This window comes from Galeopterus variegatus, unplaced genomic scaffold (assembly GCF_000696425.1).
Source record: "Galeopterus variegatus unplaced genomic scaffold, G_variegatus-3.0.2 Scaffold2665, whole genome shotgun sequence".
Classification (NCBI taxonomy): domain Eukaryota; kingdom Metazoa; phylum Chordata; class Mammalia; order Dermoptera; family Cynocephalidae; genus Galeopterus; species Galeopterus variegatus.
Window position 1 is genome coordinate 233,963 of NW_007728776.1, and position 25,720 is coordinate 259,682.

Below are 25,720 nucleotides of genomic sequence, written 5' to 3' on the forward strand. Positions count from 1 at the left end.
TAGTATGACCATAGTAGAATTGTGTAGCTGGAACCAATGGAGAAAGATAGATGTGGCACTTATAATTTATTGGATTTCTCTTGCTTCTAAAGCTCTTTTCTGGTGCTGAAAATTCCTTCTTTATTGTTTCTTGGGATGTTAATATACATCTTTACGGTAGGTTTTCCTTTATATGTTTAGTTGCTTCATATGTATAGGATTTATGAACTTGTTAGGAGTGGGGCAACACTTTTTGCGGTATAGTATATGTTGCAATTAAGGCTTTAAATTTTTTTTTTTTTTTGCCTACTATTCTGTGTTGATCTTAATCAGCAAATCTTGTCAACCAAAACATACATAAATGAACCTGGGGAAAATTACTATAATATTAACATTAATCATTTGACCAATGCTAGCATGAGGTTGATAAATACCAAAATTTGCTAATGTTGCAGAGAGACACACCTTTGGTCTTTAGAGGGAAGAATTCTCGTTAACTCTGGAAGGGGAAAAATTTTAAAAAAGTGCAACCTAATATTTCTCTCTCTCTCTCTCTCTCTCTCTTTCTCTCTCTCTCTCTCTCTCTTTGACAGCTGGCCGGTACAGTGATCGAACCCTTGACATTGGTGCCCTATCAGCACCATGCTATAGTCAACTGAGCTAACCAGCCAGCTCTTAAATAAGTCCAAAATAAAACAACTGTGGTTAGAAGTGAAATTCCATTCAGAAGTTCTACCCTGTATAAACAGCTCTTGGGGTGTCTTAGTCTAACAAACTGCCATAGACTGGGTGGCTTATAAACAACAGAAATTTATTTCTCACAGTTTTTGAGGCTGGAAAGTCCTAGCTCAGAACACTGGCAGATTTAGTGTCTGATGAGGGCCTGCTTCCTGGTTCATAGACAGCTGTTCTCACATGCTGGATGAAGGCAAGGGAGTTCTCTGAGGTTTCTTTATAAGGGCACTAACCCTATTCAGAAGGTCTCTGCCTTCGTGACCTAGTCACTTCTTAAAGGTCCTGTCTCTAATACCATCACTTTGGGGGTTAGGATTTAACTTATGAGTTTTGTTGGGGGCACAAACAGTCTATAGCATGACGTAAAATGTGTGAGTTTGTTTAAGGGTGGGAAACAGTGGTAACTGAATTCTTGAAATTATCGAGTCCTGCCCCTTTTGGCTTTTGACTCACTTTCATTGTTACTCAGCCATTGATATGTCAGATGTCTTAAAGATTCAAACATGAATATTCAGGTCATATTGAAGGTCAATTGAGTTTCCGATTGCTTTGTGTTCTGCAGCTAATATTGATTGACCATCTGCTGTGCTCAGTACTTGACATATATGGTTATAAACCTCGTAAGAAGTAGGAGCTACTCATGTGTTTCCTGGTGACTGTGTTCTCATCTCTTCTTCATTGGACCATATGTCCTCATTCAGTTGAGTTTCCTGAGAGATAGGACATATGTGCACTAAGCTTTTCTTGGCTAGAACTCCATTCAAAATCCCCCTTTGATCTCTTGTTCTGGTAAGCTGAGCTAAACAATGTAGAAACCTCAGAAACTTCTTTTCTTCTTCAAGATCCAGAGTAGAGCAAGCTGTAAAGAGCTCTTCATGCTTCCGTTACTCTGTTTACTCAGGCAAGACCAGCTCCTAAGGATTAGTACTTCTCCCAAATAGGAGACAGCCCTACTTTTCTCTGGCCAAATACTTTAAGCGACATATGACATGGTTTCTAGGCCCCTTATCATCCTTGATGTTATCTTCTGGGTATATCTCAGTTTATGCCTTGTAAAATTTGACACCCAAAACTGAAACAAGTATTCCAGCTGTGGTCTTAGCATAGTCAATTAAGAATGGATTCCTTTTACCTTTATTCTAGTTATACATATAATGTAGCCTAAAAATGCATTGGTTTGTGTTATTTAATCTGCTAGTAGATTTTTTACAGTTAATTGTTTCAAAGGACATTCATTCTTTTGTTCGAAGTACATGTATTAAGCACCTATTTTATATTAAGTATATTAGGTTTTTTAAATATAATGATGAATAAGACATGAGAGTTGAATTTTTGTGTAACCTGCTGATTTGGAGTTAGTCTGGGCCTTTTTATTCTGGAGAATTGTTAAGGTCAAGAAAGCCCCTAGTCATCTCAGAAACTATGGTATCTGGTTTATAGGAGAAATTTAGCAAATGCTTGTGGGATAAATGAACAAATTACTGACACCCAAATGGGAAGACTAATGAAAAGAAATGGGCTGTATCTTGATAACTGTCTTTGAGGAACCAAGTCATTCTGAAATCTTTAGCTATATAAATTCCACTATAGCTAGCAAAACTAGAATCTCACCTACAACTTTATCATTTACAGATAGGATTTCTTTTCCTAAAATTATTGGTCAGGAGGGGATGAATAGTATCTAAAATGCTAGGAGTCAGTTAAGAAATGTTAGAAACATTATGTTTTTCTTTTTTCTTAAAATTTATTTTACTTTTTTTTTTTGGTGGTTGGCTGGTATGGGGATCTGAACCTTCGACCTTGGTGTTATCAGCACCATGCTCTCCCAAGTGAGAGCCAGCCAGCCAGCCCCCAGTGTTATCTTTTACGAAGTGGATCTCTAAGCTGCCTTTTATTGTCTGTAACTTAAATAATGGCTTTACATCTTTTTGTGTATTTTACTTTCTTGTGTCACGTTTCAGAGTTCATAGCTAGTGGTGGGAAGAAATTTTATTACTATTTTATCACCATGGTGGAATAGTACTATCTACCGTTATTTTTTCACAGAAGTGAAATTGTGATGAAAGGCTTCACAAGGTGATATCTCAGTCACTTTAATTTCTCCCTTCCCTACATTTCTCAGATTGTCAAAATATGGTTTCCCCTTGCTACTGTCAAAACACACACACGCGTGCACATGCTCGTACACTCTTGATTACTTGACATGGTTTTTTTATATGTTTCATTTTCAGGGGGGACTTGCTCCATTTTCCAAGTACTCAAGAAGAGGAGAAAGAAAAATTGGAGGATGACCAAAGGCAGAGTCAACAGGCTATGAAGCCCATTAGTCCTGTCAAGGACCCTGCTTCCCCTGCCTCCCAACAGATGGCCACACAGAGATCATCCAGTCCTCAAAGAGAAGTGATGGAGACAGATGTGCTAGAAGGCCAGAAAGAAGGACAGAATACCAATCAGGAAAAACCTAGTAAGGCCTTGATAGAAAGGCCCAGCCAAAATAACATAGGAATCCAGACCATTGAGCATTCCCTGTGGGTTCCAGAAACCGTTTCAGCAGCAACCCAGACTGTAAAGAACGTGTGTGAGCAGGGGACCAGTACATTGGACCAGAACTCTGGAAAACAAGATGCAACAGTTCAGACTGAGAAGGGGAGTAGTGAGAAACCAGTCAGTGCTCCTGGGGATGATACAGAGTCGCTCCATAGCCAGGTGAGAGAACATATCAGGGTGCTTTGGAAGCCCTGTTTTTGACTGTCTGGATTCTCAGAGAATTTAACTTGTGGCACTTCTACCTAATGATTACTCTTAATAGTCTTGCACAGAACATTGGTTAAAAGACTAACAGTTTATCCAGAATAGAGATAGGGTAAGTGAAAATTGTGGGTAGCTATAGCTAATGGATAGTCTTTTAGGAAAAATGGAGTAGTGCTAGAGTTTGTCAAATAGGTCTTTACTGGCAAAAAAAAAAAGCCAGGAATACCATCTGGGTTCTATAGTATTCTTCTACATTTAGTCTTTTCCTTCTGCCATCATTTTTCATCCTCTTTTCTAACCACCAGAGCTAAATATCTCTCCTTTTAGTCTAATTCATCATGGTTTCCAGGAACTCAGAGAGTAGGAAGTAAAGGAGGAAAGAAGAGCATGGAGGATAGTGTATCATGGTATTGGAAACAGAACAGTAAAGGAATAGAGAGAGATGGGGAAAAGTGCCCAGGTGACCAGGTACTGCAGAAGAGAGGCTAAGAATAGAGATAATGGGAGAAAAAGGATTGGGGCTGGTGAAAGCAAGGCTGGAGGAAGAATAGATTTCTGGGAATAGAGTAGAGAAGTGTAGTACTAGTAAGAATTGAGTAGGTAAGAGAATAACAAGTGGTGGTAGAAATGTATGTGCTGGGCTGGCCCTGTGGCTCACTTGGGAGAGTGCAGCGCTGGGAGCACAGTGGCGCTTCCGCCGCGGGTTCGGATCCTATATAGGGATGGCCGGTGCGCTCGCTGTCTGAGTGCGGTGCGGATGACAGACAAGTGGTGGTAGAAATGTATGTGCTGGGCTGGCCCTGTGGCTCACTTGGGAGAGTGCAGCGCTGGGAGCACAGTGGCGCTTCCGCCGTGGGTTCGGATCCTATATAGGGATGGCCGGTGCGCTCGCTGTCTGAGTGCGGTGCGGATGACACCAAGCCAAGGGTTATGCTCCCCTTACCGGTCACAAAAAAAAAAAAAAAAAAAAAATGTGCTAACAAATAAGTGGAAGTTCACAAAATTTTATCAGATGGCTATAGGATCCATGGCAGGGAAATTGGAAATTACTGATAGTGGTTAAATTGCCTTCTTAGTTGCTATGGTAGATCATCTTCATTTGGGATCTGTCTAGGAAATCTTCCCTAGTAATGTGCCTCTCATTCTGATTGTCCAAGTTGTTTGTTTTGTAAAAATACACCTATGGTGTATCAGCTTTGTGCTTAAGACAGTCCATCCCCATGAGTTGGTATTACTATTCCCATTTCACAGGTAAAGCAACCAAGCTGAAGAGAGGTTAAATAACTTGCCCAAGATTTTGCCATCAGTAGGTGGCAGAACTGGAATTTGAACTCAGCATATCTGATTTTAGAATTGGTATTCTTTTCACCATGCTATGTTGCTTTTCTGTTTTTTAGTCATGGTCCATGTAGTGTTTTGCTGTTTATCTGTGCCTCTCCAGGAAGTCCAAAATTCTGTTGAAATTTGCCTTTTATAGTAACACAGTCTCAGAGACCTTATCAGCTCTTACAGATTCAAAATCCTTTTGGATTCAGGGGCCATAGTATGTTAAACCCCATTTTAGTTCTGTTTATTTTCATCTTTAAAGTATTTGTATTCTGCCACATAATTTGGTTTCTCTGCCTTTGTAGAAAGAGTTAGACTTGATCTTAAAGATAGCAATCATGGGAGAGCCACTAGATTTTATTTTCCTTTATCTTCTCCTATTCTCCCTCTGTAAAATGGGGAAATAATCTCTGCTCTTATCTCATTATGATGATAGGAGGCAGTGAGCCAGAGTGGTAGGGTCCAGGCTTTGGAGTCAGACTATCAGGATATTGTGAACATTAAATGAGATAAGGCATGCAAAGCGCTTAGCCCTGGGCCTGGCACGTAGTAAATGCTTTGTATATGTTGGCTGCTACTACCTGTTGATTATTATTGTTATAATTACTACTACTGCAATCATACTGCAGTCACTACTGATACTATACTACTACTATATCATACAGAGTGGAATAATATACTTAAGAGCTAGTAACTCCTGCTAAGAAAAGAAAGGTGCTAGAAAAATATAGATGTTAGGTAGGTAAAGAGAAGAGTTTTATTTGGGAAAGATGAAAAAGTTCTGGAGATAGATGGTGGTGATTATTGTACAACAGTGGGAAAGTACTTAATGCCACAGAACTGTATACTTAAAAATGGTCAATTTTTATGTTATGTAGATTTTATCACAATAAAAAAAATGTAGATGGTTTATAGAATAACAGAAATTGGAATTGTTGTGCCATTTTTTGAAGAATGGTTGGAAAATGAGAAAGGCTGTATGGAGGTTTTCCAAGTGTCAGCGCTATTTTTATCCCCTGCAGTATAGGTCCGTGCTGGTATATATAGGTCAGTGCTCAGGCCAGTGCTAGTAGAGGCAGCCTACTTTGACATTCCTTAAATTTATGTGCCAAGTGGGTGTGGAACCATGTTTTCTATGAAGGGAAATTGTGGTTTTATTTTCATTTTATTTTCTTCCCTTAATAACAACAAGATCCTCAAGGTATCTTTATAGAGACCTCTTTTCAGAGGACTATTTGAAGAGAGTAAGCGTAGCTTTTTTTTTTCTACCCCCTTTCCCTTTTCTCCTGTCTTATTCTGTCAGACATGATTAAGTGTCTCTCTTGAAGTGATCGTTTATATATGGCTGATATAATCAGAAGAATACAGGGAAGCAGCTTGGCCACATTTTGGGGATATGTAAAGCACTGAAACCTCTTAGGCCCCTGTGATGCAGAGACTGGCTCTCTCTGTAGTGGGGAATAGTCAGACTGTATGTTCAGGCAGGAAGTCCAGGTGTCATGGTTCAGATGTCTGGGCACCCCGATGATTGGGGTGTGACAGACTTATGCTCTGATCAGTATTTATTAACCAGAGTTGTATATATAGAAATATTTTAAGGAATTGGTAAGTAAGTTTTTGTGATTTTATTTCATTTATGTCTATTCACATAATTTATATATCTCCATTTTAGCAGATATTTCACCACTAAAGATTTAAGTAAATTTAGGTAAATTACTACCATGTTGTCAAGAAAAATGAAGAATTAATATTATTGCAGTGGTATGTATAATTCTTTTTAAAAACTTGGTTACTTTGATACTGAATGGTGAAAGTAAAATCAGCCTACTACAGGGGAAATAAAGTGGGAAACAAAAGTGTGCATTTCCCCCTGAGAATTGCAGAGCCAATGGGGTGGTGGTGGGGAAAGTGAGGGTGTAGATAAATCTGATATAGATGTTATGAGTGTAGCATATGTTCTTGGCTACAGGTAGGTCCTAGGTAATAAAGGCTGAGGGCTCAAAGAAACTGATGATTACAGGTAATAAATAGGGTTTTAAGATCTAATTTGCTATTAAATCATCTTTTAAAAATTATCTGGATCTGACTAAAGCATGAACCCTGTGGGGTTCTCTATAAATAGAAAATAATGAACAAGAGATAATGAATCCTGGTGCTATTTTTGTTAACCCAGTTATTTGTTTGAATAGTGGTCTTCTTTCTTTGTTGTGTTTCTGGAAATCAGAGATACTGAGTTTGAATTTTTTCAGAAGTATTGAATGAATTACACCTGTCCTGAATTTTCCAGCAGATATTTGTCTAGTATAATACCTGGCACCCATAAGTTCCATAAATGTTTGCTTAATATTTTTGAATGAAAGAGGTTCAGTCTCCCTAAATAATGCTATGTAACAGTCATCATAGAAATGGTCTTATTTAAACTGATTATTGTTTATAGTAGAACTAGATACAAAATCTTAATTTGCTAATGTTTTCTGTTTTCTGGAAACTAGCTCAACTCTTTAGCCATTATCTATTTTTTGGAATAGATTAAACATGTTATATTTAATTCTAGGAGAAATCACTGTATCTTGTTCCAGGTATAAATAAACTGTGGTTTTTACTTACTAATTCAGGAAAAACAGATTGCGCTGAGATTAACAAGTATGTCATTCTGGTTTTATGTAAAGGACTAAAGAATGCCTTTCTTTAACCTAAAAAGCTGTTGCAAGTGTAAACTTGTATACTAATTGACAAATCAGCATCAAAATCAGAAGGATTACAATCTAAAAATAACGACCCCTTTTAGGGGTCAAAGGTTTACCTATGTATCTCTAGATATTAGTGCTCTTAGATGTTATGACCTATTTCTGTCCAAATCAAAATCATTTTAGGTCAGGCTTATACAAACGCCTCCTAGCCTCTGGCTATACAGCTAATCCATCACTGGTCTTATCTGTAAGTGAATAGAAAACAAAATTACTAGAAAATTCCAACACTAGATCCATGGAACCTCTGAATAATGCTTATTATGAAGAAGTTGATTTGTGATTTTGACACTTTACAGTGAGAGCTGTGGTTGTGTTCTGTATCTTTTGTCATAGGGGGAAGAAGAGTTTGATATGCCTCAACCTCCACATGGCCATGTCTTGCATCGCCACATGAGAACAATCCGTGAAGTGCGCACACTTGTTACTCGTGTCATCACAGATGTATATTATGTGGATGGAACAGAAGTAGAAAGAAAAGTAACTGAGGTAATACATACCCTGGGTTTTGTCTGGCAAATTTGTTTCTGTGTAAAAATCACCTTGACTCTCCACCCTTCCCCCCCTTTCCTGTGCAAATAGCTAATAAAACTTGGTTTTCTTTTATCTTTTTATTAGAAAAGATGTAAGATTTAGATTGGAAATGAGAGGCCCTTCATTCTAAATCTTCCTCAACCATGGGCTTACTGTTTGGCTTTCGGTTAGTTATTTAACCAGTCCCATTATACTTTCCTTTTTTGTAAAGAACAGATTGATAAATCTCCGTAAATCTCTCTCATGTATAAATATAGAGATTTTATGTTATTATTTTAAATCCTTGGAAACTCAAATGAAGTTTAGAACTTCCTATTTAGCTGCATGTGTTTCCTCACTGTTTCTCATTGTTTTCTCATGTATTTTCATATCTGCTTATTGTGTTCTTTCTTGGTCTCCATTTGTTACGTGGTCATGGACCTGTTGGTAAGAGATGCACCTTTATTTTTTAGTGGGATTCATTATACACTCATTTCCGATGTTAGCATAGTATTGGCATTTATTGACTATTTGTTATATTGGATAGCATGATATGCTGACTTTGTTTAGATCCAATACTGGCTGAGATTAGACAGATTTTCTAGAATTGAAGGTCTGAGACCTTTGTTGGTACATATGTTAAAATCAAGGAACCATTTTATTAATTGATAACAAATTGCTATTTTCTTCCTTCACCCACATACTTTTCTTTAGTTCTGCCTGCTAGCCATGTAGGAATAGTCTGAGACCTTTGTTGGTACATATGTTAAAATCAAGGAACCATTTTATTAATTGATAACAAACTGCTATTTTCTTCCTTCACCCACATACTTTTCTTTAGTTCTGCCTGCTAGCCATGTAGGAATTTGTGTTCCAGGAGAATTAAACTCTGTTATATAGTTTTATTAAATAGAGCATATTATTATTGTTCAATAATGTCTATTGTGGTCCTAATGTCACATAACATTTGACATTAGTTAGAGAAATTATTATTTATTCTTTGTTTACCAAATCTCAGAAGTATTTCCTTTAAAATATTGATTCATTCTTCATTTAAAAAATGTTTTATAAACATTTTTGTTCGTGGAATTTTTTTCATGTTATTACTATTTTTGAAAAATTATGAATTTTAACAGCTTTATAGAAAAACAATTTGCCTTCATGAAAAATTTTTGTAACTATTATAGTTCACATTGAACTCTGTGCTAGTTATACTAAGATGTTATACATATTACTTCATTTAATATTTTATATGGTGCTTTCTAAAGTAAATTTTGGAAATAGCAAGCCTGTTAGTCTGAGGGGGAAAAGAGTTCCGTGGTCATAAATAAATTTGAGAAACACCAAATGCTGTTAAACCCCACCACCACTACCACCACCATGGAAATTCACATATTACCACATTAAAGGTTCTAAGAAGTCCTCTAGTGAAGAAAGATACCTATTTTATTCTGTTTAACCCAGCACTTCCCAAACTTATTTCACCATTGAACATTTTTTAAAATAATACTTATTATATACCTATGAAACATAGCTTAAGAAACATTACCATATGGGGCCGGCCCATGGCTCACTCGGGAGAGTGCGGTGCTGATAACACCAAGGCCACGGGTTCGGATCCCATATAGGGATGGCCAGTTTGCTCACTGGGTGAGCGTGGTGCTGACAACACCAAGTCAAGGGTTAAGATCCCCTTACCGGTCATCTTTTTTAAAAAAAAAAAAAAAGAAAGAAAGAAACATTACCATAATTAATAAAATAATAATAGTGACTAACATTTATTCAACAGCATGTGCCAGGCATTATCCTAAGGACTTTAGTAAATTAACTTATTTAATCCTTACAACTGTGCTATCAGGTAGATGTGGTTATTATTCCTGTTTTGCAAATGAAGAAATACAAGCATAGCAAATTAAAATAACCTGCCTAAAGTTACACAGCTAATAAACAGAGGAAATAGAATTCAACTCAAGCAGTCTGGTTCTGGAGCTTGCAGTTCTAACAGCTACTTTATGCTGCCTCTCAGGAACAAAAGTGAGATGTGCCAAAAGGCAGGCATATATCATAGTAGTTCAGAGGAGGAAGAAACTCATCTGAAGGGAATTTTGATAGTCTTTTTGGATGAGGATTTCCACATTTGAGTTGGACATTAATGGTTTCAGATATTGGGAGATAAGGGGAAAGGGCTTGGTGAGCAGAGGCACAGAGGCAGAAAGCAAAGAGCATACAGGAGGGAACAGTCTAGTTGGTGGGCAGCACATACAAAGATGTGGGGGGGTGTGAAGGTAGACAAGTTGAGGCCAGAGAACTCTGAGAAATACCCCTAAGCGTAAAGCTATATGTTCCGGAAAGGAGAAGAAACATAATGATGAAGAACGTTTCCTTCCCTTTATCTCTTGTAGCCCTTGTTTCTTTTGTTATCTTTTAAAGATTTTATTCATTTATTTACCAGCAACTTCTTTAGGTTTTACTATGTTCCTAGCACTGTGGCAGACACTGGGCCTATGAAGATAAAAACAATGTCCGTGTTCTCTAGGAACATACAGTTAACATGCAACAAGTACAGAGCTTGCTGATTGCTGTAGTAGAAGTGTGGAAGGATGTGCTAGAAAGAAGTGATGGAGTCTACAAGCCTACTTCAAGGAGGCTTTACAGAGACGTAGTGCTCAAAAGATGTGGCAGATGACACTGAGGGATAGAGCAGGCAGAATGAAAAGCAGACAGCATGAGAAGCTTGATAAATATTTCAAAGCTCAATATGATAAGAATGCATAGGGTAAGGAAGGTGAGAGAGGCTACTGTTGAGGTTGGTAAGGGCCCAGAGCATAAAGGGTTTTGAATACCATAGAAGAGAGTTTAGATTTTTATCTTGTGTGTGATGGGAGCCTTTAAAGAATCTTGGGGAAAGGAGTAGCATGCTCAGATTTGCATGTTGGAAAGGTCAGATTGGCCGCAATGTGACAAGGGATTGCAGTGGGTTGAGATTAGAGGCATAGTTCAGGCAAGAGGTAATGAGTGTCAAGTTAGGACAGTGGCAGTAGGGGTTGAGAGGAAAGAAATAGTTGCAAGAAATATATAGAAGGTAAAATTGATAGACTGGTGTATTCCTGAATGTGGGAATTCAGGGAGAGGCAAGAATCTAATAAGATTCCTGGGCAGCTGGATAGATGCTGGTACCATATACTGAGATAGAGAATATAAATAGGATACCGGTTTGAGAGAGAAGATTGAGTAAATTGATTGAGTAAATTGAGATTCATCGAATAAATATTTACTGAGGGCTTTGTTTGTGGCAGGCACTGTGCTAGATTTTGGGACTATATCCAGGGAAGAAGATGGTTAAGGTCTCTGTCTTAATGTTGCCTATAGGGAAGACACATAGGAAAACAAGTAAAGAAATACATTAAAAAGATCATAACTGGGTAACTTTGAGCCTGGGCCTAAGTCATTAAAAGATCAGTAGCCTTCGACTACTGGACAGTTGCAAAGGGAGGTATGGCTGGCTACTGCTCTTTGGGCCTGCTCTCCAACAGAGACCAGCCTGGAGTCCTAGCCCCTTAGGTAGTCCTTTCTCCTACACATTTTCTGTTTGAGAGAGGAGATTATCTTAAATTCTGGGCTCATGACACCTGCTTTAGTCAATGACCTTGGCAGATTGTGCTAACTTGGACCCAGCTAGAGCTGAATGGTAGGAGACAGTGATTGGAGAGTGGTATGTTTGTGATCAAGATTGGAAGTGGTACAGTTACCGGTAATGACCCTGGAGATTAATGGTGGTAATTAGATTAGGAAATTTGGGAGTTGCTGGATGGATTATCTCATGGATGTAAGCCATTGAGAATGACAAAAGGTAGGGATGGGGTGGGAAGGGAGATTATGAACCAGGAGTTTAGGTCTTCATGCATGAGTGAGAGCGGTTGGTGGATAACAACAAGGGAAGCGGAAAGGCTAGTTTAAGAGAATGGTAAATAGAGATTTGGTAGGAGCAGGAGATAGGGAAATAGCAATGTTCTGCAAATGGCAGTGGGGAGCAAGGAGGTCTCTCACCTCAGAACTATTGAATGGAGGATAGGTTAAAAGAAACCAGCCTCTGCTAGAAAGAACTGCAGGGGATGTGAGATGCACTGGAGATATCCAGGATTCATTCACTGAAGACAAGGAAATGGAGAGAGACCTGTGAGATAATGCCAGGTAGACATTCTTGGTGTCTGAAGATGCTGAAAACTCATATATTGTGATTACAACCTTTTTTGGTCTTCATTTTTCCAAATGGTAATGCCATTTTTAGTGTTTTTGCCTACAATTTTATGTCTCCTTGATCACTTATTGAAAGGTAATATAGAATAACTAGTGTCAAAAAACATGTAATGCTACTCACTGTTAATCAAGTACCTAGAAGGGCTCCTAACCACTTATTTTCTCCTCTTACCTCCTGTCTCCTGGGTTAGAATCCTTGCTGGCAGCCAGAGGTTGTGAACTTGTCAAATAAAAAGATAATTTAAGATAGTTTAACTTAGCTCAGTAAAGAGATTTCTTTCTCTGCAATCTAGTATCACTTTATTTTTTATTGAGATAAAACATATTCCCAGTAGAATGAACAGATGTTAAATGTTCAGTTCAGTGGCTTTTGATAATTTTATGTAACCACTGCTCAAAAGAGATATAGAACATTTCCGTTATTCCAGAAAGTTCTGTGCTGATTTCCACCTTTCTGAATTGAAATTTCTTGCCATCTCTAGGATTTTCCATCTATCATGTTAGCATTATGTTATTGTGGCTTCTTTAGATTCTGTATTCATTTCTTCCTTGCAGGAGACTGAAGAGCCAATTGTAGAGTGTCAGGAGTGTGAAACTGAAGTCTCCCCTTCACAGACTGGGGGCTCCTCGGGTGACCTGGGAGACATCAGCTCCTTCTCCTCCAAGGCATCCAGCTTACACCACACATCAAGCGGGACAAGTCTCTCAGCCATGCACAGCAGTGGCAGCTCAGGGAGAGGAGCCGGATCACTCAAAGGGAAAACCAGCGGGACAGAACCCACAGATTTTGCCTTACCCAGCTCCCGAGGAGGCCCAGGAAAACTGAGGTGCAGACAGGGTCTCCAGAGAGAGAGAGCCACAACAGGGGCAGGGTTGCTGACATTTTAATATCACAGGAAAAGGGGAGTAATGGGAAATCTCCCATCTTTGATCTAGGATAAATTAACTCCTTTTCCTCACCATTTGTTCTTCTATTTTGGGTTTGCTTGGGAGGGAGGATGGAACCCTGTGGCAGGTGACTTCATTGGCAAAGAAGCCCCTGAGAAGAATGTGGAAAAACTGGCAAGGGGACTTTGGGACTGATGGGCACATGCTCCTACCATTCCTATATTCTGCAGCCTACACGTTTTGGTTGGGAGTACAGGAAGTTTGAGGTAGTGACCCCAACTTGATGCATCCCCTAGGTTTTTTTCATCTCCTGCAGGTGTCCATAGTCTGAAGTAGAGAAGGCGGGAAGAAATGGGTGTGCTGTTTTTGAGGGCAGCAGTAGGAAGCTTTATCAGGAGGGAATAGACTTACATAGACAAGGATGTCCTTTACCTGTTATCCTACACTCCCCACTCCCTGGTTGAGATTTTGATGGGGGGTGTGTGAACCAGCTTCCTACTGCCCTGAAGACCCAGCACATGTAGGCCTGGCATGTAGTCTGAGGGCCAAGGGGAGATTGTGAAGAAAGGATCCAGTAGCAGGTGCTATCAGACTAACTTGTCTTCATTCTCTAGTCCTAGAAAAGGGGTCAGTCAGACAGGGGCGCCAGTGTGTGAGGAGGATGGTGATGCAGGCCTTGGCATCAGACAGGGAGGGAAGGCTCCAGTCACGCCTCGTGGGCGCGGGCGAAGGGGCCGCCCGCCTTCTCGGACCACTGGAACCAGGTACCCGGGTAGTGTGAGATGTACTTAGTCTATGACTTGTTCAGGAAAAAAAGGGAGTAGAGAAAAGAGAGGGGAGTAGAAGTATGTGGGGTTTCAGGAGGGAGAAAAGGGGCCCACACTGACTGGGGAGTGGGCAGGGATCAGAGTGAGGTCACTGAGACACCAGGCTCATGCCTGTGATGGGGTTATCAAAGAATGGGCTGAAGAGACCCCTGGACAAAAGGAGTAGGAAAATTGGTAGTTATGTACTTCTGTCTTCTTATTCTCACTGCTTTCTCCTATCTCTTATCTTTCTTTAGAGAAGCAGCTGTGCCTGGCCCCTTGGGCATAGAGGACATTTCACCCAGCATGTCGCCAGATGATAAATCCTTTACCCGTATTGTGCCCCGAGTGCCAGACTCTGCCAGACGAGCAGACATGGTTCCTGGTGCTTTGCGTCGTAGTGACTCTCCAGAAATTCCTTTTCAGGCTCCTGCTGGCACCTCTGATGGCTTAGATCCCTCCTCTTCAGGGAACAGCTTTGTAGGGCTCCGTGTTGTAGCCAAGTGGTCATCCAATGGCTATTTTTACTCTGGGAAAATCACTCGAGATGTTGGAGCTGGAAAGTATAAATTGCTCTTTGATGATGGGTACGAGTGTGATGTGCTGGGCAAAGACATTCTCTTGTGTGACCCCATCCCACTGGATACTGAAGTGACAGCCCTCTCGGAGGATGAGTATTTCAGTGCAGGTAATAAGAGAAGTAGAGTCTGTAGAGATTTACTGTGCCCTGTGGAAATACTCTGTTCTGTCAGTAATTACCAAGATATTTACCTCAGCCTGATTACTTTTAGGGGGTCTCTAAAGCTAGTATTTGGTGATGGTCAGGGATTTGTGTTTGTTATTACTATTTCATGTGCTAGTTCTTTGAATATATTGTCTCCTTTCTATGAACTAATTTGAAGCTAACTATTTGTGTTTGTCATTTAAAAACATCCTTTGTGGGGATTTTTTTGAACATGAAGTGGGATACAATTGGCAAAAAAGCCTTTCGATTGAAGTCTCTCCAGGCTCTCTTGTATTTGGAATCCTCTGAGTAGTTGCTGTTTGCCCCTTTGTTTCATTGTTAAATGAGCCATTTTATTTTCTAGTTCTGGATAACACTTTTAGCTAATGTGCCATCAGTTAAGTAGCACATGGATTGGGGTTTTTTATGACCTATGACTCAGTTTTCGTGTGTCAAATGTATTAGTTTCTCTTTCAGGTATAAAGCCATTCTTGGAGGCCCACACTGGCTCTTTTAAAACAAAGATAGATAATTCTGTATGCAAAGTGAATCATGACATCAAGGGGTGGAGATTCTGTGTCCATTTATTGAGGCTATCTACTACTATCAACATTAGACTGCTTCTAGTTCTAGTAGCTCTTCATTAGTGTGAAGTGTATTGTTGGCTTTGGGCTTCTTTATGCTTTTGAGGTAGTCTTTGTGATTTAGTTAGTGATAGAGATTTAAGCTAGGAGATAAGCGAGGGGCAAGAGTGATTCTGTGGCATAGATAAGGAGAGAACTGAGGCCTGCCTTCTCCCGTATGTTGTTTTCCTTGGTGGGGTTGGCTCTGGATTTCTTTTAGCCCTTCATTCAAGCATGGGCTAATGGGAGAGAACAAATGGACCCTTCCATTCATAGGAATGAGATAGTGTTCAGAGTAATGTCTTGTTTTTATATTATACATGTGTTGTGTGTGTTTGTCCTCTAAATTGTTTATTGGTTGGTACAGGGGAAGGAGTGTCCTCTTTCACAGGATTGAAAACAGGTCTTGCCCAGGATCACACAGCCTGGTATAGCAGGATTAGAACCAGGCCAGGTCTACTGAATTGTAGCCCAGTTTCCCTGTACATCCCACATTGTATTCCTTCTAAACTAAAGGACTTATCTTCAGGTTCTGAATCAGAGCAAGAGCAGGAAGTAAATAGGGAGGGAAGATTAGGCTTTTTCCTTTCTATGTTCTATATCTCTATTCTGATTTTGCTGCACAACAGATACAAACACACACACACACACGCTCTCTCTCAGAATAGTGTCATTTTTTACCTACAGCTTAACTAAAGACCTATCACTCAGCCTCCAAAGAAACCAAGAAGGAAGAGTTTAGTAAGTTATAATGGGACCATCAGGAAACCACATGCCATTTCGCTTCAGGGGAACCATTTGAACCACTAACAATCCATAAAGGCTGGCTTTGGATTATGTCCAGAAATTTACCTTGTTCTAATCCCAGAGTAGTAGTTACATATATTCTAAGTGTTGTTACTGTTTGGGATTGACAACCAGAATTTTGTTAAGTCCTAACTTCAGGGGTCTCTGAATTCCCTGAGGCCCTTGTAAGATGGTGCTATGCAGCCTTAAACAACAGCAAGCTTCTTTTGGTTTTTTCTCCCCAGGAGTGGTGAAAGGGCATAGGAAGGAGTCTGGGGAATTGTACTACAGCATTGAAAAAGAAGGCCAAAGGAAGTGGTATAAGCGAATGGCTGTCATTCTGTCCTTGGAGCAAGGAAACAGACTGAGAGAGCAGTATGGGCTTGGCCCATATGAAGCAATAACTCCCCTCACAAAGGCAGCAGATATCAGCTTGGGTAAGAATTTTGCTTCCTGAACAACTGTGTTTGGGTCCCTGCTCTGCCTACAGTTGGAGGAGTGGTTTCTGGAGCAATCAGTAATGTTTCCCTAACTCTTATTTTACCTGTATGTGGCTTCTCAGATGGTGGTGAGCTGTCATTTTCTAGTGTTACTGCCTTATCTGTTTCCTTCCCAGTACCAAATAGTAAGTCCTTAAGGTTTTTCTGGCCTCCCCAGTTCTATAGGGGACCAATGGAACAGAAAATATGATGGCCTTAAAAAGAGGCTTCCTGCCCCCGTGGGAAGTGGCGGAAAGGGCACTGTGGTATCTAAATCAGACTTTGCCCAGCTTCTTGGAGTTCAGGGCCTCAGATAATGGGATTTGACCAACCTTTGGTGTATCCTACTGTAGATAATTTGGTGGAAGGGAAGCGAAAACGGCGCAGTAACATCAGCTCCCCAGCCACCCCCACTGCCTCTAGCAGCAGCAGCACAACCCCTACCCGTAAGATCACAGAAAGTCCTCGTGCCTCCATGGGCGTTCTCTCAGGCAAAAGAAAACTTGTCACTTCTGAAGAGGAACGGTCTCCCGCCAAGCGAGGCCGCAAGTCTGCTGCTGTGAAACCTGGTGAGTGCTCCCTCAGACCTCATTCTCCCTCCAGACTACAGCAGAATGCGGGGTCGCCTGCTGTAAAGATGGAGCCTAATATGTGGCAATGGCTCCTTTGTCCTGGCTACAAAGTTGGGGTCCAGTACAAGCCTACAGGTGGTAGTCAGAGGCAGCTTACTATATTCCCCTAACCTCCGTCCTCTCAGCAGCCAGTAGGGGTACATAGGAGGCCAGGTCTTGATCACAAACATTAGTTGTCTTTGTGTGGGTTCTAGGAGGGAGGGAAGAAGTATTAAATTTTAAGCAGATTCAAAGTAGGTGAAATTTGTCTTAGATCTCTTCCTTTGCCTGCATCATCTTCTGCTTCCTGGAAACTCTGTTCCCCTCTCCCTTGTGCTAAGGATTCGCTGGCTTTCTCAAACTTCCTATAAAAAGGTTGTACCTCAGCCTGTACCTCCCCTTTTCCCACTTTCCCTCAAACAACCCCTTTCCAGTCCCTGATGTTTGATATTAAGAGAGGAGGTCAATCCATCTATTGTTTATTAAGTCTCTGCTATGACCCAGACAATGCGGCTGTGGGTTCTGCAGATACAGAAGTAAAGCCCTCAGTCTCTGCCCTGATGCTACTCTCTCGGGCTAACAAACTGATGAAATTCCATTGGTTGGTACATTGTCCTGGCACCAGAGCTCCTTTTGTTTCCTCTGTATTTGAGTTGTGTCATCTCCTTATCTGCCCAACATCGTTGCTATGTTTCAGGGTATTTAAAAACAATAGTTAACTTTTATTGAATATTTACTGTGTGAGGCATGGAACTGAGTTCCTCATACATATTACCTCTTATATAATTCCTGTGAAGTATAGGTGCTAAAATATGTTTTCTAGTTGAAGAATCTGAGGCACAGAAAAGTTGGTTAACTTTCCTAAGGGGACAAAGTAAACTAGGATTCAAACTCAGTCAGTCAAGACTTCGAAGTCCAGCCTCATATGTGTACATCATATTGCCTCTGAGACTGTTGTCTTGCTGCTGGTTTTATTTTAGGGAGGCATGCATGACGTGTCTGTCATCTTAGCCTCCTAATGAACCTGCGATTCAGTTTCTCCAAGTCAGGTATGTTTTCTTCTTCAGGACTTGTTGGGGCACTCCTAGCATGGGTGTTCTGGGAGTCTAGGACTGGCTGGTTCACTTACCTACCCAAGTATTGGAAACTGGGAAAGTTGAAGCAGGCTGTGTTGAAGTTGCTCCACCTATGCGTAAAAATACTTTATTACCAAGTATTCTCTGTGCCACTCTGCTGAGGGTCAGAGATGGGGTGGGAGGATCTGCTGGGGATATTTCTTGGTAATAAAAAAGTGTTTTGTTTTGTTTTTTAAGGCTGCTTCAAAATTTCACATACCCTGGGGGAAATCAGAGCACTGGGCAGAGAAAGTGGGCTGAAGATTTCCAAACACTTTTCACACTCACCTACTCTGAATTAGAACCACCTCACTCTTCAGATGACCTCAGAAGTATTTGGTTTGCCTATATAAAAACAATACTAGTTGATTTTCATTAATGAAAACTATACATTGTCATGACTCTAAAATTTAAATATATAAATTTGTCTTCATTGTAAATTTGGTCCTAGGTTGTAGGCTATTTAGAATGGTTGGCCATAGCAGTGGTCTTTGTTCATAGCTCAGAAATGTTCATCAGAACATTGCCTAGCCATCAGATCATGCTTGGTCCTAGGGCCTTTGCTCAGGCAATGGTCTGTATCCCTCTAGTAACTGTGCCTCTGTCCTTCCCAGGTGCGGTGGGAGCAGGAGAGTTTGTGAGCCCCTGTGAGAGTGGGGACAACACAGGTGAACCCTCTGTCCTGGAAGAGCAGAGAGGGCCTTTGCCCCTCAACAAGACCTTGTTTCTGGGCTATGCCTTTCTCCTCACCATGGCCACTACCAGTGACAAATTGGCCAGCCGCTCCAAACTGCCAGATGGTCCTACGGGAAGCAGTGAGGAAGAGGAGGGTAAGGCCCTAGGAAGTCCTGGGGGCTCTGCCATATGTGGAGGAGACAGAGCAATTGCAACTGGGATCTTGGTCAGGGAAGTGAATATTGATTTTTACCCTGCTTCTTGGTTTGTAAACTGTTTTCATAAAATTCTTCTCAGTGAGTGTTTCCTCAATTGCAACTGGGATCTTGGTCAGGGAAGTGAATATTGATTTGTACCCTGCTTCTTGGTTTGTAAACTGTTTTCATAAAATTCTTCTCAGTGAGTGTTTCCTCAAAATCCTGTGAGGCAGATGGGAGATAGATCTTATCCATTTTACAGATGAGGAAATAAGCTTGGAGAAGTTAAATAACTGCTTCTTGCCCACAATAATGGCAGACTTGGGACTAGAACACCATGTTCATTTTACCATACTACAACTGTCGTAGTCAATCAGGTTTCTAAATGCCCTGCCATCTCTCCCATTTGTCTTTCTAGGGGCAACTGCCAGAGCAAACCCACGTAGAGGGTGAGGTTCATTCTCTTGAGGTCTGAGTGTAAGATTGGGAATGTGAGGTTTCCAATGCCCCGGGGTTATTAGAAAGAAATCACTTCTAGGCCTTTTCAACTCTCTTCAACCTTATACTAAATCTATATATTACATTTCTGTGTTGTCTGTTACTTAGTGTTTGAGTGAAAGTTGCAGTGGGGAAAGGTAAAAATTATTTCAACAGTCTGAAAAGTGTGATATAGGAGAGAGATTGAGCAGATACAAATGTATACACTATAATATGATTGACAGTAGTATCCAAATGTGTCCATCAAGGCTAAAGGTCAGATGGAGTGATGTTCTCCCAACTGGAGATCAAATTAGGGAATGTGGTTGTCATTAAATAGCGCCACTGAAGGTGCGTAATGGTTGGAAATTTCGGATGTGTGGATAATGCTTTCCTAATTAACCAGAACTATATATGTCACCAATTTCAGTCGTGTACAAGGACATGGGAAGAGTGATTAGGGAGTTGCAGTTAAGGTTTATGCTATTTGGAAGGTGCATAGAGTTGTGAGTAGAGAGGCTCTGACGGGGAGAGTTAGGCTGTGGGAACAGGTGTAGTGTGTGTGTGGGATTTCAAAGTTTAGTGTGTACAAAGCCTACTTTGTCAAACAGAATTCACATTGCTACAATGGGAGATAAATAGGGTATGAGGAGTATCCTAGCCAAGAATTTAGTTTTACTTTGATCATAAACAATTGGGAGTCCCTTGATGATTCTGCATAGAGGTATGTCATGGCATTAAAACAATGTTCATGGTCTTGTTTGCCTTTTGCATTTACAATGTTGTTGAACTCTATTCTTTATTCTCTAACAAATTCCTAGCTCTTCCCTAAGCCAGGATCTCACAAAGCAGCTCTATAGATGTTTTATATCTTGCATGGTCCAGCGGAGTCAAGAAAGCTGACTTTGGTATGAGGTGCAGGCCGTCCAGTTCCTTAAAAATCTATGTGCCTGTGTGAGACCTAATAAACTCTACTAGGGGTAATTTGGATAGTTTTTTTTAAAGGAGTCTCTAGGTTTCTGGTAGAAATTGTGGTTAATGGTGAATGTGTCTGCTTTATGTTGGCTTCTTCATCCTTGGGCACTGCCTCAATAGCACCAGAATTATTGATATTTTTGGCATATGAGAATGTTTAGGAGTTTGTCAATCTCAAGAAGGCTGAAAACATTTATATTAAAACAATCTTCTGCAGAATTACTGTTTTCAACTATGTGATACGAGTTACAGATAAATGGGAATTCTTAGATGCCAGTTTATAATAGGAGCTCAGTAAAATATTTAAATCCATCTTATGAGACATATTTATTAATGAGTTAAGAATATGGCACCCAGTCTTGTTAGGTGGCACACCATCAGGAATCCATCAGACACAAGGATTGACTCTGGAGTTGGAATTCATTTAGTACATCAATCCTTGATTTAGAGGTAGAGTTAATAACCTGTTCATTTTAGCCTCTGGTTAAGTAAGGCAGTCATATCTCAATAGTAAAGAAAACTGAATCCAAATTATTTGAGAAAAAGTAGAAAAAAAGATTGCTTAGACAGGATAATACTTGATTATACAAATGAAAGGAAATATAATTGGGGATTAAAATCAGGACTGGAAATTGGTAAAGGGACAGGAAAATCAACTATATTGTATATTGATAAATTAAAATTAAAAAAATAAGTAAATAAAAAATCAGGACTGGAAACAGTACCAGATTAAGCAGACAGAAAATAGAAGTTTTCAGGAAAATAAAAGGACTGTGAGGGGTGTCAGCAGTGACTGTGCAGTAGAGTTTTAGTGCTGAAGATTGTGACATGATCTATTGATATCAAAAGGATGCTATGACAAAGCTGAGAAACAGTCCTGCTGTATTCTGAGTTCTTATAACCATTTAGAGTTTCTAGTTTGGGCTTTTATTTTGAGAAACGTGGAAGATGTTGAGTCAAGAAAAGAACAGTAAAAGTGAATAGGCTGGCCAATCAGACCTAAACAAAGATGTAGAGACCTGGGATAGGGCATCAACATTGCCTAAGCAGCTCTGGCAGGCAGGGAGGTCACCACAGGGGGAGCCATCTCTGCAAGGAGTCTGCTCTACCACATTTTACCACTGGCTATGAGGGGGTAAGGGGAATGATCCTGGCACTGAAATTTATGCATTGGGTTGGGTTTTTTATTTGTGATAAAATTTCAGTTTATTAGAACTTAATTTCCCAGAACTCCTAATTAACTAAAATCTCTAATGTCTTGCTTTTCTTTTCTTTTTTTGGATGTGTTATTTATATATGAGAGAAGCAGATGACAAGAAAACAAGCTCAAATTAGATATTTGGTCAAAAGAAGCAATTTCTAATTGCCTAGGGTCATTACAGCTTCAGCCTCATCTCTCATATCTTCTACTTGACCCTCAAGACTGTAGAGCAGTCATTGATGTTCAGTGTCCTGAGGTACTTCAAGATCATCAAAGGTAGATAGTTTTCAATAAAAAGGTTGAAATAGGATTTTCTGACTAACCTTTACTTAAATTTTAAAAAGCATACTTCCTTTGAGTATTCTGGGTTATCAAGTTTTAGTATACAAAAAAAGGCTGATGAAGTGAGAATTTGAAGCATTATAATAAAAAAGTGCTCATCAGCTATTCTTCATCTCCACAGAAAGCAGAACTAGAAAAAGTGGGTTTAGTTTGCAGGCTGATGAAGTGAGAATTTGAAGCATTATAATAAAAAAATGCTCATCAGCTATTCTTCATCTCCACAGAAAGCAGAACTAGAAAAAGTGGGTTTAGTTTGCAGAAGGAAAGATTTAGAGTAGACATAAGGAGAACTTCTGGATGGTAATGGTTATTCGAATTGAAATAAGTCACTTTGGGAAATGGTTATGTGTCCATCCCTATGAACAGTTCCATGACTTAGTCTTAGTGCAGGAACCTTTGATGTTTTTAGTTCTAGGACCTACCTTCATTCCTCATCTTCCCAGTCCCTCCTGCTCTTGTCCCTTCTTTTGGCAGCATTTTGTAGGCTCAGGACAGATCTCTTTCTGAACCATGGGGAAGCCCTTGACCTGTCTTTGGGGACACACTGGTGTGGAGATAGCTGGGGAGTGGAAAAAGGGGCAGTTAAGAAGCAGGCATAAAGTAGCAAATAAGAAAACCAACTTGGTAATTATTGATTATCTTGGTTATTATTTTTTTTTTATATATATAGAATTTTTAGAAATTCCTCCTTTCAACAAGCAGTACACAGAATCCCAGCTTCGAGCAGGAGCTGGCTATATCCTCGAGGATTTCAATGAAGCCCAGGTGAGGAGTTTCTTTTGTGTAGCTTCCCACAGTGGCAATAAGAACCTATTTGCTGTACTGAGAAGAAGCCTGAGAAGGGATGGGGAGGTCAGATAAACTAGCCAGAGATTTCGAGAACTGGGAAACTGCCAAAAGTATTGTTGCATGAAATAGAATTTTTATTGTTTACAAAGAAAAGACGTTAGAACCTTGGGCTAATGGCTGTTGTTCTGTTGCTGGGACAGAAACAGATTGAAATTTTTGTTTAGTAGAAATCCCTATTAGTGTTGATGATTCTCAGCCTGAAAGGCTGAGTCCATGGATTTTGGTTATCCTTTGAGGATTTAGGCCTTCAAAAAGCTGCAGGTGAGACAGGGAGAATGTCTAGGGAAGGCAATTGGGCTTTTCAGTGAGAAAAGTGGCCCTGGGCAGAAAAAGACTAAATCACATTTTGGATAGTATTTGGAAGTCTTCAGATCTTGCTCTCCATGGCTCATTTAGGGCTGCTTTTGAAGAGCTTTCCATAGAAGTCACAGACCCGTTGGCTCTGTTCTTTTTCTTCCAGTGTAACACAGCCTACCAGTGTCTCCTAATCGCGGATCAGCATTGTCGAACCCGGAAGTACTTCTTGTGCCTTGCCAGTGGGATTCCTTGTGTGTCTCATGTCTGGGTCCATGACAGTTGCCATGCCAACCAGCTCCAGAACTACCGTAATTATCTGTTGCCAGCTGGGTACAGCCTCGAGGAGCAAAGAATTCTGGATTGGTGAGTATTTGAGAGCCCATTTAGAGTTGTACAGATAAGAAGACAGCAAGCTTTTTTAGGGAGGAGAATCTAGGTGAAAGAATGAAATGTTTTTAGAACCTGGAATGTCTGTAGGATAAATTGCAGTATTTGAGTGGGTTTGAAATGATTTCAGTAGTCCATCTAGGTTATTTCCATAGGATATATTGGCTAGGAATCTTTTGAAAATGTGTGAGGATTTGTAGGTATGTTCAATATTCTCAACCTGTAAGGTTAGTGAAATGTTTTAAGCAAGTATTAAAATGTATAGGCTCAGGAATATGATTTGGACTGTTCCCAGCCCCAGGACAAACATAGAAATCAGAAGGGTAGGATCAGAAGGCCACATATCAGAGAATGTATATCATTCACAGAAAGAGGGAAGGTTTATGGTACCCTAATACAGGGCTTAAGTTTTGAAAGCATTCAGATGTACATGAGTCCCATTGCAGAAGGGCTATTTGTTGGATATTTGTCATGCTAAGGTCCCTTCCAATTCCAAAGGGCTGTGTCTCTGACTCCTTCATAGGCAACCTCGTGAAAACCCTTTCCAGAATCTGAAGGTACTCTTGGTATCAGACCAGCAGCAGAACTTCCTGGAGCTCTGGTCTGAGATCCTCATGACTGGGGGGGCAGCCTCCGTGAAGCAGCACCATTCAAGTGCCCATAACAAAGGTACCTGGAAAGTGTGTGTGTTGTTATTGTTCCAAGAACATCCTTAGGTCCATAGCTGTTAAGCCTTGTGGTCTCAGTCCTGACAGATGGACTTTATCTCCATTTCTAAGAGAAGTACTACCTTGAAGAGGTGAGTCAACATAAGTGAAGAACTGGGTTATTCATGCTTCTGCTGGTTTGCAGTGATATATTTGTTAAACATTTCTACAAGGTCAACATATAGTGATTATAACTTTTTACTTTTGGTCATGATCAGTAGCACTGTGTTTGACATAATCGGGTTTTAGTTTGGGCAGAGTGGGATGTATTGGCTAGAAGGGCACATCTGTCTTTTTAATGGAGGGCTAAATTGAGTGTCCTTTCCTTGTTCACTTTCCCCGGCTCCTTGCAGATATTGCTTTAGGAGTATTTGACGTGGTGGTGACAGACCCCTCATGCCCAGCCTCGGTGCTGAAGTGTGCTGAAGCATTGCAGCTGCCTGTGGTGTCACAAGAGTGGGTGATCCAGTGCCTCATTGTTGGGGAGAGAATTGGATTCAAGCAGCATCCAAAATATAAACATGATTATGTTTCTCACTAAAGATACTTGGTCTTACTGGTTTTATTCCCTGCTATTGTGGAGATTGTGTTTTAATCAGGTTTTAAATGTGTCTTGTGTGTAACTGGATTCCTTGCATGGATCTTGTATATAGTTTTATTTGCTGGACTTTTATGATAAAATAAATGTTGAATCTCTTTGGTTGTAGTAACTGGGATTTCTTCATCTGTTTCTTTGAGCTTAATCTCAGAACAAATAAGACAAATGCATACCTTCTCTGAGGTTTTCCATAGGCTTGTTCACTTTAGGACAGCTAGCCAAGGAAAAGAAGAGTAAACTTTTTTTCTGTGACATTATCGTCAAAAGGTTATCCCCTGGCTGTCTAAAATGCTACACATCCAAAAACTCGATTTTAAAGTAGGTGAGGGCCCAGATTAAATAGCTGTGCCAAAAAATTGAGTGGAACTGGGCATATGTCTAAGTTTCCTGACAGGTTAAGATGTCTCTTTCTCTTTAGAGCTGAGCTCACTAACAGCTAACTGGTGGGTACTCCTCCACTCTTAGAGCTAAAAGGGAAAAGGAACCATTTGCTATGAATGAGCAGTGACCATGAGCTTGATGGGATGACTTTTTGAAAAATAAACATGAGAAGTACAAGTGAGAACACTTGGAAATGTTAAAAGCTCTAATCAGAGGTCCAATATTATTATTGTCATTACAATTGCTAGAAGCTATTCCTTCCCCACCCTAGCATCATCTTTGTTAATGTCCTCT

General features: G+C 40.2%; 1 protein-coding gene across 6 annotated transcripts in view; it reads left to right on the forward strand.

Moving 5' to 3' along the window:
• The window catches only part of TP53BP1 (tumor protein p53 binding protein 1), an 86,602-nt gene extending 61,445 nt beyond the window's left edge, over positions 1–25,157 (forward strand). For 5 of the 6 annotated variants that reach the window (XM_008582552.1, XM_008582554.1, XM_008582555.1 and 2 more), the window contains 12 exons: positions 2,946–3,420; positions 7,875–8,027; positions 12,864–13,135; positions 13,811–13,960; positions 14,260–14,690; positions 16,381–16,572; positions 16,968–17,183; positions 18,955–19,170; positions 22,878–22,972; positions 23,517–23,716; positions 24,264–24,409; positions 24,801–25,157. In XM_008582552.1, the coding sequence (XP_008580774.1) occupies positions 2,946–3,420; positions 7,875–8,027; positions 12,864–13,135; positions 13,811–13,960; positions 14,260–14,690; positions 16,381–16,572; positions 16,968–17,183; positions 18,955–19,170; positions 22,878–22,972; positions 23,517–23,716; positions 24,264–24,409; positions 24,801–24,988 (2,734 nt within the window). In that variant the 3' untranslated portion in view covers positions 24,989–25,157. The remainder of the gene's footprint in view (positions 1–2,945; positions 3,421–7,874; positions 8,028–12,863; positions 13,136–13,810; positions 13,961–14,259; positions 14,691–16,380; positions 16,573–16,967; positions 17,184–18,954; positions 19,171–22,877; positions 22,973–23,516; positions 23,717–24,263; positions 24,410–24,800) is intronic. The other variant, XM_008582556.1, reaches the window with a different exon arrangement.
• The last annotated feature ends 563 nt before the right edge of the window (positions 25,158–25,720 follow it).